This window comes from Clytia hemisphaerica, unplaced genomic scaffold (assembly GCF_902728285.1).
Source record: "Clytia hemisphaerica strain Z4C2 unplaced genomic scaffold, Clytia hemisphaerica genome assembly, whole genome shotgun sequence".
NCBI lineage: Eukaryota > Metazoa > Cnidaria > Hydrozoa > Leptothecata > Clytiidae > Clytia > Clytia hemisphaerica.
The window spans coordinates 653,031-665,778 of NW_027104561.1; the positions used below are offsets into that span (position 1 = coordinate 653,031).

Here is a 12,748-nt window from a genome sequence, read left to right on the forward strand (position 1 = left end):
ATAAAAAAATCATAAAAAGATCACGTGGGGGGTTGTTTGGAAACAACATCAAAAACACAAACACAATCTTTGAAAGCTGTAAAAGCTAAAGTATATAATAAATAAAATATGACTATGAACGTGCCTGAAATTCTCTAACGAAATCGAAAATTCTGAAAGCTTCATAGAAGTATTGGTTTGGGTACACCGTGCCTGAGATTCTCTGAAGAAATAAAAAATTCTGATATAAGTTTCATAGAAGTATTGGTTTGGGTACGTGCCTGAGATTCTAAAACATTTGTAAAGACACAAGTATCTTCTGAAAGCGAACTAAAGCATCCAAGAATCGACAACATTTATAACGACACGTGGAGTTTATCAAGGTACTGGTAAAAGTGTTCGAGATGGCGGGTTATGAGTCCAATAGAGACAGTGTGAACGATTTCTGGTTTGCTCCAGTCAAGTTTATCAATTTGAAACACGAGGTTGTGAATAATCGAGGCAAAATCCGCCATTATCATTCAGTGGCACGTTGCAAAATACAAATACTAAGTTTAGAACAACAAAGAATGGTTAAGAATTTCCAAAAAAAACTTAGTCAAAGCGAAAAGATTATTTTACAGACCGAACAAACTCGGGATAGAATTGAACGAAAACGATACTCAATGGTTGCTAAGCGACACGAAAACAACGAGGAGATGAAAATTGCTCGCGCAAAAAGCTTCGAAGATAACCTAGTCAGGCTTAAAACACCACCATGGAAATCACAGCCCCGAGCGAAAACAACACCTACCAATGTTCGGGTTAATACACAGACCACCCAAAGAAATACCCGATCAAAATCGAGAGAAACGATTCGAAAAACGAAAGATCGATTCGATGATGGAGCGAGGACTGTGTCCGCTTCTTTCCCGAGGATCAAAGAAGCATGGGTGGTCAATGCCAGTGATGTGACGTCACACACCTATTTGAAACGGTTCGAGAAGAATTTAACTGAAGAGACATATACAAGACATAATTTACAGTTATATCAATTGAAATAGAAGATAATTTTCATCATTGAATAATGTATTTTGTTTAAAATCTATTTACCGAAAATTGAGTTTGAAGTCCCGAAAATAATCTTCAACCTTTCTCAAGCAAGAAAAAGTCTTAGGTTGCCCCGCAACCTTTTTGTTTGAAAAACACACGGGTCACGTGTTCTGGATGGGAAATAAGTGGCTTTGTTTCCCATCCAGGAGTTTTGGTTCTAGTCTCTTCGGGGCAAATCAATCCATGCACCCCTTGTGAAAACTTTAGCCCTTAGTATCCTGATGTTGTTGTTGTTGTTTTAAATGTTTACAATATCCAAGTCGTAAAAATAAGAATTTTTCATCCATGAGGTTTTTTGTTGTTGTGAAAATTGATCTTTAGAGTAAAAGTTTAAACACATAAGAAATCCTGCGCCAGAAAAAGTAGTCGAATCGTAAATTCACGATAGACCTAAATCTGATCTCGCACTAAGTGGCATCCATAATGGATATAATCATTTTATAAACATCCGAGAGAAAACAAAAAAAGAGAGAAACATAGAAATCAATATACCTGCATTTCACGACGAGATCTTATCATCCGAATGGAGTCGATAGATCAGCACGAGCTCTCCTCGATTCCTCCTCGTCGAACGGTCTTCGATAAATAATGTTTCCGATTCGTTGAAAATCTTTATCCACAGTAAAAAGTAAAGACTCAAGAGTGTCTACATGTGTTTGTAAATCTTGCAATGTTGATTCCATTCTGTTGGATAAAACATCCATCATATATCTGTACGATTGATGCCAACTTCTCTCGTCCCTAGTGTCTTTATACTTGATATACAAATATTCAGCGTGATTTTCGGCTTCCGTAGAATTAGTTCTATTCAGATGACCAGATCTGGTGTTTAAAACTCGTTCTTTTTCTGTTTGATCTAATAATTGATCTCCTGTATGAGATACAGAGCAAGGAAAGCTGGTCGACTGTCTGACAATCTCTGCCATATCTGGGTTCATTTGTTTAGCAATGTTGTTGAATATATTGAAGTAAGTTTGACACGATTCATGATCATAACTTTTCTCGAACGAGCTCTTCTTTAGTAAATTTCTTCGAAACGTTTCACGCTGCTTAAAACTACCAAAAACGTCTTTACAGCAGAAGTCGATATACAACGTGAAGTCATCGACATATTTCAAATCTTTTTCACAGAGAGGGATTCCGTTACGTAATTTAGTGACCTTCTTTTTGAAGGATAAAGCAACCCATCGTACCCAGGACAATTCCACTGGTTGGATATCAAACTCTTCCAAGAACCAATTTCGTCTGATATTGTTGCTATAATGATATAAGAATGTATTTGATTTTAGTGTACGGCTCGTGGCTCCCAGGATTTTTTCCTTGTTTTTTTATTCACCCTGAATTTTCGACCTCGTTTTACTGACCACTCACGACCTGATCTCCTGGAATTTTACACTAGAAAAATCAGACCCCCCCCCGAAATTTTATTTTCCAGACCACCCTGGAGGTCACACCCCTCAACATAGGAGGTACAGACTATTTCTGGAATAGCCCAATGGTAGAATTAAGACCATTTTAAAACTATTTTTAGGCTTGAACTCAAAAAGGCTTCAGAAGGCTTCAAAAATTTTGGATGTTCTAATAACGTGTATGATTTTGAAAGGAATCAAATTCAGTTGGATTTTTAAGAAGTGGAGCGTTTTAACCCTGATTGTTCTTTTCGTGTTATTTTATGATCCGGTGTTCTGATCGTTTCCATTGAAGAAATCTTTGTTTCAGCTTTGATTAGATCGTTAGAAAGAATTCAAGAAAAGTAGGTAGGTCATTTGGCTGGTTCCTATATTTGCTAAGTTCATAAAGTTGATGTTTTTCATTCTCCGCAGAAATATTGACAATTTTGGGTATTTTACCGTTTTTCAGGATTTAAAGCTCGAGCTAGAATTGCGATTTCTCTACTTCCACTTTGTTTCATTGGATTTCTCGATTTATTTTTCGGTTATATCCTCAGCCTTATTGGAAAATTTTTGCGCTTTCAGATCCTAAAGATCCTAAGGTCATCAAAAGTTAAAACTCAGAGTAAAAACTCTACTTTCCAACCGTACTTTTTGCGTAGGCATATGTTATGCAATTGAGGCTCGGCTCGGCTGTTCTTACGTCTTGGTGAAAAATGACTGCTGAAAACCTCAAAAATGTACCGTGTGTTTTTCACGTTTTCGAAGGAAAAAGAGGAACGTGATTGCTTTTTCTGTGGCACAAATCAAGTTTTAAAAATTTTCAAAATTACGTTCACTCTATCGGTTCTAAATTTCGAGAAAATCTATTTTCAGGAGTTATTAACCATCATATTAAATTTCACACCATTTTTTCTTAAAGACGACAAGCATCACTTACAATTCGTGAAAGTCATCGAGATAGTAGACTAACTTGACGCCAACGACAATGAAAGCTGCCACACATCCATCCAAACTTTTAAACATATTTCTTTTAGTGAATTTGTATTCAAAATGTAAAGTGTCCATCAAATGTGAAACCAAATCCAAGAGAGATCCTAAAAATGAAAATGAAGAAGAATATATTTTAGACTTTAATAACTAAAAACATCCGAAGGCCTCAAAATTTTTTAGATAATCTTTCTTATAAAAAAACGTGTAGTAGGCACTACTAGGTCAAAAATTGATTAGGCCCATTTTCAATGTTTTTCACTGAAAGTCAGCAAGTTTTATCGTGCGTCAACAGTTTTTATTGACCGTCAATTGCAAATTATTGACAATTAAATTGTTTGCATTGACCATATATTGACAGTCGATGTAAGATATTTTCTGTCAACAAGTTGTAAATGACAGTCCATCAAAACTGTTGACGGTCAATAAAACTCATTGCAGAATGCATGTAAGATAGCTTCCTCATCGCAAAATGCATGAAAGATTGCGTCCTCGTCGCAGAATACATGAAAGATTGCGTCATCATCGCAGAATACATGAAAGATTGCGTCATCATCGCAGAATGCATGAAAGATTGCGTCCTCATCGCAGAATGTATGTAAGATAGCTTCCTCATCGCAAAATACATGAAAGATTGCGTCCTCATCGTAGAATACATGTAAGATAGCTTCCTCATCGCAGAATGCATGAAAGAATGCATCCTCATCGCAGAATGCATGAAAGATTGCGTCCCCATCGCAGAATGCATGAAAGATTGCGTCCTCATCGTAGAATGCATGAAAGATTGCGTCCTCATCGCAGAATGCATGAAAGATTGCGTCCTCGTCGCAGAATGCATGTAAGATAGCTTCCTCATCGCATAATGCATGTAAGATAGCTTCCTCATCGCAGAATGCATAAAGATTGCGTCCTCATCGCAGAATGCATGAAAGATTGCGTCCTCATCGCAGAATGCATGAAGGATTGCGTCCTGATCGCAGAATGCATGAAAGATTGCGTCCTCATCGCAGAATGCATGAAAGATTGCGTCCTCATCGCAGAATGCATGTAAGATTGCGTCCTCATCGCAGAATGCATGAAAGATTGCTTCCTCATCGCAGAATGCATGAAAGATTGCATCCTTATCGCAGAATGCATGAAAGATTGCGTCCTCATCGCAGAATGCATCAACTTACTAGGGAATTCAAGGTCAACGAGCAAGTTTGCAGCAACTATCTTCGCAGTTGTGACGGAAAATTTAAGCTGAACACCAAGTTGTGTGATGACAGATGCACTTCTTCGAGCAAAAGCATCTGAAGTGATATCTCTGAAGTAATTAAGTGATTTCGTGTCGTAGCACGAGTACTTCATTTCGTTGGGTAGTATGTCAGCGATGTTGTGGTATGGCAAAAATCCTTCTCTTACCCACCTAAAATAAGTAAAAGAAATGACAGATAAATAAAGAGGGCATTTTACAGGTTAAAATATTTTCGCAGGGTGTTAAAAAATAACCATATTTATTAGTTCGAATACGTATTTACCCCCAACTACCTGCAAATCGGGGAGCGGGGTATGATGAATTGGGGCTTCGGAAAACGTTTCAAAATTTAATCAGTAAGTCCCTAACTAAACGCCTTCTTAATGAACCAGGGGCCCTAATTGCCGGGAGGAGGGGTTGGAAGTTGTTCGTCTAGATAGCCCCAAATAAAGGTAAGCATAATTTTTCTTGAATCCTCAATGAAAATTGCAACACAAAAAGGATCTTTACTTTTGGCAGCTAAAATTACAAAGCAAAAATGTCAATTATCATGTTCTCGTATTTTTTTAATTTTGACAACAGAAAAAACGTCCCCTTTTTTCTTTTTGCTTCTGCGAATTTTGGTAAAATGCACAGAACTACAATGTAAGAGGAAAATCATCATAAGTTATTTTAAGACGAGACAAATTTAATTTATTGTTCTACGAAGAACTTCAGAAAAGTATGGGTCTAACATCGGTATGATAAAAATAAATTTCTAAAGTCGTGCCATTTCAATTATCCTATTTCATCAAGTTCTGGGAAGAACTTTTTCAACTTGTTCCGTTAAAAATATGATTAAAGTCCATCCTACATCTTTTCAAATTCAATATTGTTATTTTTTCGACAAACAGGGTCGGTCGGGCCCATAGAAGAATAAATTGATTTGGTCTCGCCTAAATTGTTAAAAGACTATCATGGTAAAAAAGAAATAAAAGCTATACCTCAGAAGATCATTAGCCATTAACGGTTCTTCAACAATGATCAATCCAATATAACAAAGACACAGGGTATTGACCAAAGCAATTTTGTTTCGATATTTTCCAGTTCGTGCCAAAGATGATTCTTCATCGGGATTCTCAGCATCAGTACTATCGCCAGTATCACTATTCTCGGAAGAAGAATCGTGTCTGTAGGGAGGTACGAAGTTCTCGAAAACAGCAGTCAATCTTTGTAAATCAGCGTCTAGTTTCCGCTCAAAGTCTTTCTTCAGTCGACGTTCTAAAAAAGAAGTATTTATTTTATTTTATCTCACGCAAAAAAAAGACTCTCTAAGCCAATTAAAACGAAAAGTTCGTACTTATCTTATGATAGACTGTTCGTTCCACACTGAGGAATTAAGCTATTCTACCATCTGACTGGACATACGCTTCCTTTGAGCACAAAAAATAATACCTGGTGTCCTAGAAAAAATTCACCCTCTTTGAAGTGAATTTTCTCGAGTTTTATGAATCAATCCTTTTACATTGGTTCGAGGAAGGATAAACCTAAATTTTGAGGGCCTCATTTTATCAAATTTGGTCAACTAGATCAGTTATGGTCTAAATGCTAAATGCTAAAACATTACTTTTCTATTTTGGCTCTCCAATACCGAATCAAGAATGATTTGGCGAAAATTGATTGATTGATTCTTTAACTTTGTCACATAATGAAAAAGGAACAGAAAAATATTTGAAAGGCAGTATAAACTATTTAATTCTAAATGAAATTTGTGCGGGGTATTCATTAATTCATGAGGTAATGTTTTAAAGAAAAGTGGTGTCTGTTAGAACAAAATATTTCAAATGCTGTCCTAACAGGCGATACATAATCACAAAATCACATAAAGTCATATGCAACCCCTAATACCTCAAAATAAAACTTTACTTTTTCTGGTCTGCAACCCCTAATACCTCAAAATAAAACTTTACTTTTTCTGGTCGGCTTTTTTCTTTCCTTTTGTTGATTTCCCCGTTTAGACACTCGTTGTTTGCCAGAATGTTTTGTGACAACGAACGGTGATGATTGTTCCACCTCCAACTCTTCAGTACCTATAAAAAAAGTTCAAAAGATTAAACTATTTACCAAAGCTAGTTAGTTACTCCTGTGTGCCGAATGATGTCCGAATAAGCATGGGGTTCAGGAAATTTTCTAAACTCTGATAAATGCAGACGGTTGAATAAGCGATGTAACCTAGTCTACACAACAGACAGCTCTTGACTTTTAGGGCTTTCTAATTAGGATTAAACAAAGAAGGTTTGATTTCACATTTTGGACCTCTGAGAGTCTATTCGCACCGCCATTGGCCCTGATCTGGATCTATCTGGATCTGGATCTATCCTGATTGGATATTACCGAGTTTATGTATTTGCACTTTTGAGGACGGTAGAGTGACTGAAGCGATTTGGAAAAACCCGCAATTCCGTCCCGCAAAATCGAGGACGGTAAAAGTGCTGATTTACCGTCGTCCTCAGCTGGTCAGGATCTACTCAAATTAGAACATTACCGTCTCCGTCGCTGAAAAACACACATACATAAACTCGGTATTGAATATTCGACTTTGGGGCCGATTAATAAAGACGAGAGGATTTTTTATATTTATTAAATAACAAGGATACTATTGATTGATAAGGATTGGATCAGTCATAGTTAATTTAAACGCAACGAGGCGCGAGTAATTAAATGACATTATTTAGAGTATCTCCTACCATCTGCTAGCCTATACTAGACGTCACCCGCGTTTTTTACGCAATTAACGTCTATTATTATCCATATAGCGGTCATTAAGTAAGCCATTAAAGGTTCAATCGGCGGGCGGTATTGAAAGGTTTTGTGACTCAAATTGTCATACCCGCGCTGAGGAAACTAAAGCGCCAGGCTTCAGAGGACTAAAATATCATTAACGGCCCGGGTATAGGGCAATAGCGAGGTTAAGCAAGTGTTTATTTAGACCGTTCAATGCAATATCGTAGGCCTGTACATAAGATTTCACTTGCATGGTTTGCTTTGGCAAGTTATGTACAGGCCTACGGTATCGCACTTTACGGTCAAAATAAACCCGTGCTTAACCTCGCTAATAACGTCATTTGCGGCCCGCTCGGATTTGGATTGAAGTCGACGACCTCAAACTGAACGCTATTGTTATATTCCACTTTGCGACTTTTTCGAATGTTTTGAGCCTAGGTTTTCGGGCTCTAAACATTCGATTTTTTTACGTCACTTTTAACTTTCGAAGCTCCTGCAGTAGCAAAATATTTTTTTTTTTTTTAATTTTATAACTTTCCTTCAATCAAAGGTTTTTTAAAAAATGAGTAATAATAAAATCACAATAACAGTAGCAAAATAATCGAATTTGTAATAGTAATGATATGACATTGAGGGAAATTAGGGATTAATACCCCGAGTTTCATTTTGAAATACTTTGAAATAGCACGAACAAAGTGAGGGCTATTTCAAAGTATTTCAAATGACACGAGGGGTATTAATCCTAATTTCACGAAATGCCATATCATTCCTGGTTAATTATATGACTGATTTTATTATTTCTTAAAGAGCTATCCGAAATGGGGATTATAGAATTAAGACAGAAAAGTTTTGATGTATTGCTATAGAAATATGATGTATTGCTTCAAAACACAAATCATTTCATCCCATATCACTTTCAAATTGTTCCAGATGAATATATCATAAATATAATGTCAAACAACAAAACTAAAGTCTGTCCAGATATAATTGGCAGTGGAAACAAAAATGCTTGTAACTTTTGATAGTCAAATATAAATATGGAAATTTTTTTTGTTTGTTTTAGAGAATCAAAAGCGCTATATTTGAATGTATTTTTGGTTGAAAAATTTGCGATTTTTTAGATAGGAAGATATGGGACCCGAAATACCCCTTGGTAGCACTTTTCTGTGAAATATCAAATCTCCAACTTATTACTAAAAACGGGGGTTATGTTATCTTTTTTGAACAGTGCAATTAAAAGTTGGAAAGTGTTTTTAAGTGTTGGTGCATTGGTATTATTGGTATCATTGATTATTTCAAAACGAAGTGAAATCACAGTATCATTGTTTTTATTGAAAAGATAAGCATGAACTTATATTGCCTTTGTTATTTTTAAGTCATTAAAAGAACTTTGCTAATTCACAAAACACTAAACACAGTTTGGCTATGAGGTCATTAAAGAGATCGTAAAATGTGTTATGATCGAAAAGCTGTTTTATCATATCACTACCCCCGTTTTTAGTAATAAGTTGGAGATTTGATATTTCACAGAAAAGTGCTACCAAGGGGTATTTCGGGTCTCATATCTTCCGAAGGACTTTTCTGTTCGACTTGAAATTTAATAAACTTCTTAACTTAAGGTTGAACTACCCCTGGTGTTAAAATGAACGTTATAGCATAAGTAGAAAAAAAGCTCAATTTTTACAATCGCAAATTTAACCGTAAAAAATCGCAAATTTTTCAACCAAAAATACATTCAAATATAGCGCTTTTGATTCTCTAAAACAAACAAAAAAAATTTCCATATTTATATTTGACTATCAAAAGTTACAAGCATTTTTGTTTCCACTGCCAATTATATCTGGACAGACTTTAGTTTTGTTGTTTGACATTATATTTATGATATATTCATGATATAATAATCCATTATCCAAACTTTCAAACAATATTATCGGTAAAGAAGATTCTTCATAAAAATTGTATTTTCGGCTCCTTTGCAAAGACGGCATCATTACCAGCGAGTCAGGTTCGTAATCAGTGCCATATTCTTTCTTTCGCGTATCTCCACATAAAATGGTCACAAATGAAGTGTCTGGAAGTGTTCAAATTATATGATTCGTATTCTCCCGTTCTCCTCAAGTCCACGAGACTTCGCCCAGAAGTGCATTTATCCAAATGTTCGTGTCTATGTTTTTTAGAATTTTGCCATAATAAAAGAATAACATCATCACATCATCCAACAGCTCAAATTTGTTGTCATCTTTGTACATTTTTCTTGTACTTTTCCTCCTTTGATTTTGATCGAACAGTTATCTTCTCAAAATATTTGTGTTTGTTTTTAAAAAACCTGCTTATTTTTGTGATCGAATGTTGTCAAAAATAATCGAATGTTTTGAAAATTCGAACACTACTCGGCGCGTGAAATTATGTTAGGAGAAAATGCTTTAATCGTAGAAATTTTAGCGAGACTAATTTTAGCGTTTTAGCGAGTTTTCCCTATCTTCGCTAAAACACGCCGAATCGCCAGATTGCTAAAATTTATCCGCGCGAAATTTCTGGTTCTATTGCCTTGATACATTTTTAAAAATAGAAAGGGTTTCAGTGCAAAGAAATGTTAGAAAACGAATTCAATCAATAATGTAATACGAGTGTTCGCTAAAATTTTTCCACGCGAAATTTTTTGAAATCGTGATTCGCAAAAATAAATCCAAAAAAAATCAAGATTTTCCTGACTCGCTAATATACGCTAAATTAGTCTCGCTAAAATTTCTACGATCAAAGTAATTCTAAAAATGAAGTGAAGAATCTTAATTTCTCCTGAATTGTTCAACAGTTTTGTTGTTTACGTATTTGTAAACTGCGTCTTGTTTGTGGCGGGACGGCGGAAAAAGAGGCGTATTATTAGAATTTTTTGGCGGGAGCAGGGTATTACAAATCAAGCGGGGTATTACAAAGTAATACCCCGCCGTAGGATAAGAGCGGGCAACCTAAATAAAATCAGTCATATAATTAGCGTCAAAACACTTGAAAGACTTCTATTTTTCGAAAATCGTCAAAGTGGAACTCACTAAGAAACGAGATGAAAAATCCCGGTTTTTAGTGAGGTGCTCGCTAACCATCTGCTTACACAGCATTTTTTAAACAAAATAAAGAAGAACTTGCCCCCCTTCTGGCGCCGCGCGAGGATGAGTTTAAAAAAATATATCTTTAACTTTGCGTTACCGTCTCCGACGATGTCAGATTGAGCTGTATGCTGTTGTGAGATATTGTCTTGGCCACAAGCAACAACACTTGGTGCTGCTTCTTCACCATCAGGATTACAATTCTCCTCTGTTTTATCCGATTTTTCGTCCATCGGATCATCATCTTCAAAATCGGATTCAAAATCGGATTCATGTTCATCTGCTTCGTCGTCTGAAAAAATGATCGGGAAAATAGGAATTTCCTTTTTGGGCCGTTAATTTAAACAATGTTTGAAATAATAGTTCAAATAGATAGTTCAAAAAAACTTGTTATGTTTTTTTTTCAGATTAGAGGATAGTCTAACTTAGAATAGAAATTTTGTATCATATTTGTTGGTATTATGTTGAGGGTAGTGTTTTGATCCATGAGAGATTTTCAAACTTTTCTTAGATTTAAATCTTAAGGTGTAGATTTTTTTTTTGACTTTGGTCAAGTTATATAAGCTTTTTAAGTTATACAAGCTTTTTAAGTTAAAATTCGCTTTTTAAACAGGCTTTAAACACGCGAACCAGAGTCGGCAGAGTCAGATAAACGCAGTGATGTCCCTTAACCTAGGATAGTGAATTCTGTCCTGAGAAAAGAAATTGAGAAAAATTGAAAGAATAAAATGGACACATCACAAACCTAATAAAGTGCGGCCTAACTTTCGCTCTGTTTTTCTTTTACCCAGGAAACTGAACTTGGAAATTTTATGCGATCTTCCGGTGTGTTTTGACTTGCGAAGATCAACAGTTTCTCGTTCATTGGGATGGAAAGCTATTCTGTTGACTCGAAGAAAATGAATCCATAATTGGTGGACAACATACTAAAAGAGGAAATATTTCAAATTTTTCGATAACATTGGAAAAATTGTATTTCGCGGGTTTAAATTTTTGCGGTTTTGCCGAAAAACCGCGAAAAACGCCAAAATTAATTCCCACAAAAATTTGTTCCAGTAAGGTAGTAATTTGTAGCAAGACTTCAGTGCTCTGAAGTATCAAGTCGTGTAAAAGATAGGAAACCAAGTCGTGGACACGCGTCACCGTTCCGTTTCGCTCCGGTATGATTTTCGTTACGGAACGAATATTTTCATAATTGTTTCGGAACGTTTCGGAGCGAGAAAACGGGGCAGTTCCGTTCCAATGAAAAAAGTGAAGCGAAATAACCGTTTCGATCTGTTTTGCTTTGTAACATCTTTGTAACATCATTTTTTGACGTTTCGAATTTTGATGTTCACACTTGTTACGGAACCATTTCGTTTCGAAACGGAACGGGACCGTAACGTCTTAGCATGATCTTAAATCGTGGATACGTGTCTTTTATCTTCAAATATGATATCCTCTGCAAAGATTGGATGCAAAAAAGTATTTCAATACAATATATAGAGGAAAATGGGAAGATGTCATACTTACATCAATATTTGGATCAACTCCGATTTCGATCAATTTCTTAACTTGTTCTTTCAGTAAGATTTGAAATGCTTCGAAAATGACCCAAGGCTTGCCGGGAACGAATCCTAATCAAGAAGACGTCGTAGACCAGCTCAAATAGCACATATACAAGAAACGAGAAAACACACGACTTGAAAGAAACTCTTAGACCAGCACCCTGAAATATGTCAATGTTCTGGCCCTAGTAATACACCTTTTTGACCGTAGCCGCCAATTGCCGCGTGGGCATTTTTATCCCACTAAAACCGTCCCAGTCCTTTTTTCGCACCTATAGACAATAGAAAAATGTGTCATGTCAAAAAAGGACTTGGCGGCTACGGTCGAAAAGGTGTATATACAGTTTCTCAGTTTTGCCTTTTGATGTGATATAGTATAAATTACAGCCAGACTAATTGTATTGTATTTCTTAACTATAATCTATCAACACCGCAATATTAACAATCATATGGAAATTATATAGAAGATCTAGACTTACTAGAATATCTGGAGTTCTCAGTCACACCACCTTTCTTGGTTTTTATAATAGGTCCAGCTGTTCCAAAATCTTCACGAAATCCTGCCTCTTCAATTTCTACTTGCATATTCTGTAAGCAAAAGATTTTCTCGCTGATTTCTAATATCTAGTAGTATAATTGTCTCCATGC

At 35.9% G+C, this 12,748-nt stretch overlaps 1 protein-coding gene across 1 annotated transcript in view; it reads right to left on the bottom strand.

Annotated features, from left to right (window-relative positions):
• Positions 1–12,748, bottom strand: part of LOC136823285 (TATA box-binding protein-associated factor RNA polymerase I subunit B-like) — a 33,922-nt gene that overhangs the window by 20,202 nt on the left and 972 nt on the right. Inside the window, exons 2-10 of the mRNA XM_067079466.1 lie at positions 12,580–12,688; positions 12,066–12,169; positions 11,299–11,479; positions 10,654–10,845; positions 6,639–6,758; positions 5,673–5,949; positions 4,628–4,860; positions 3,403–3,559; positions 1,564–2,328 (exon numbers count right to left, since the gene is read on the bottom strand). Of these exons, the coding sequence (XP_066935567.1) occupies positions 1,587–2,328; positions 3,403–3,559; positions 4,628–4,860; positions 5,673–5,949; positions 6,639–6,758; positions 10,654–10,845; positions 11,299–11,479; positions 12,066–12,169; positions 12,580–12,688 (2,115 nt within the window). The 3' untranslated portion in view covers positions 1,564–1,586. The remainder of the gene's footprint in view (positions 1–1,563; positions 2,329–3,402; positions 3,560–4,627; positions 4,861–5,672; positions 5,950–6,638; positions 6,759–10,653; positions 10,846–11,298; positions 11,480–12,065; positions 12,170–12,579; positions 12,689–12,748) is intronic.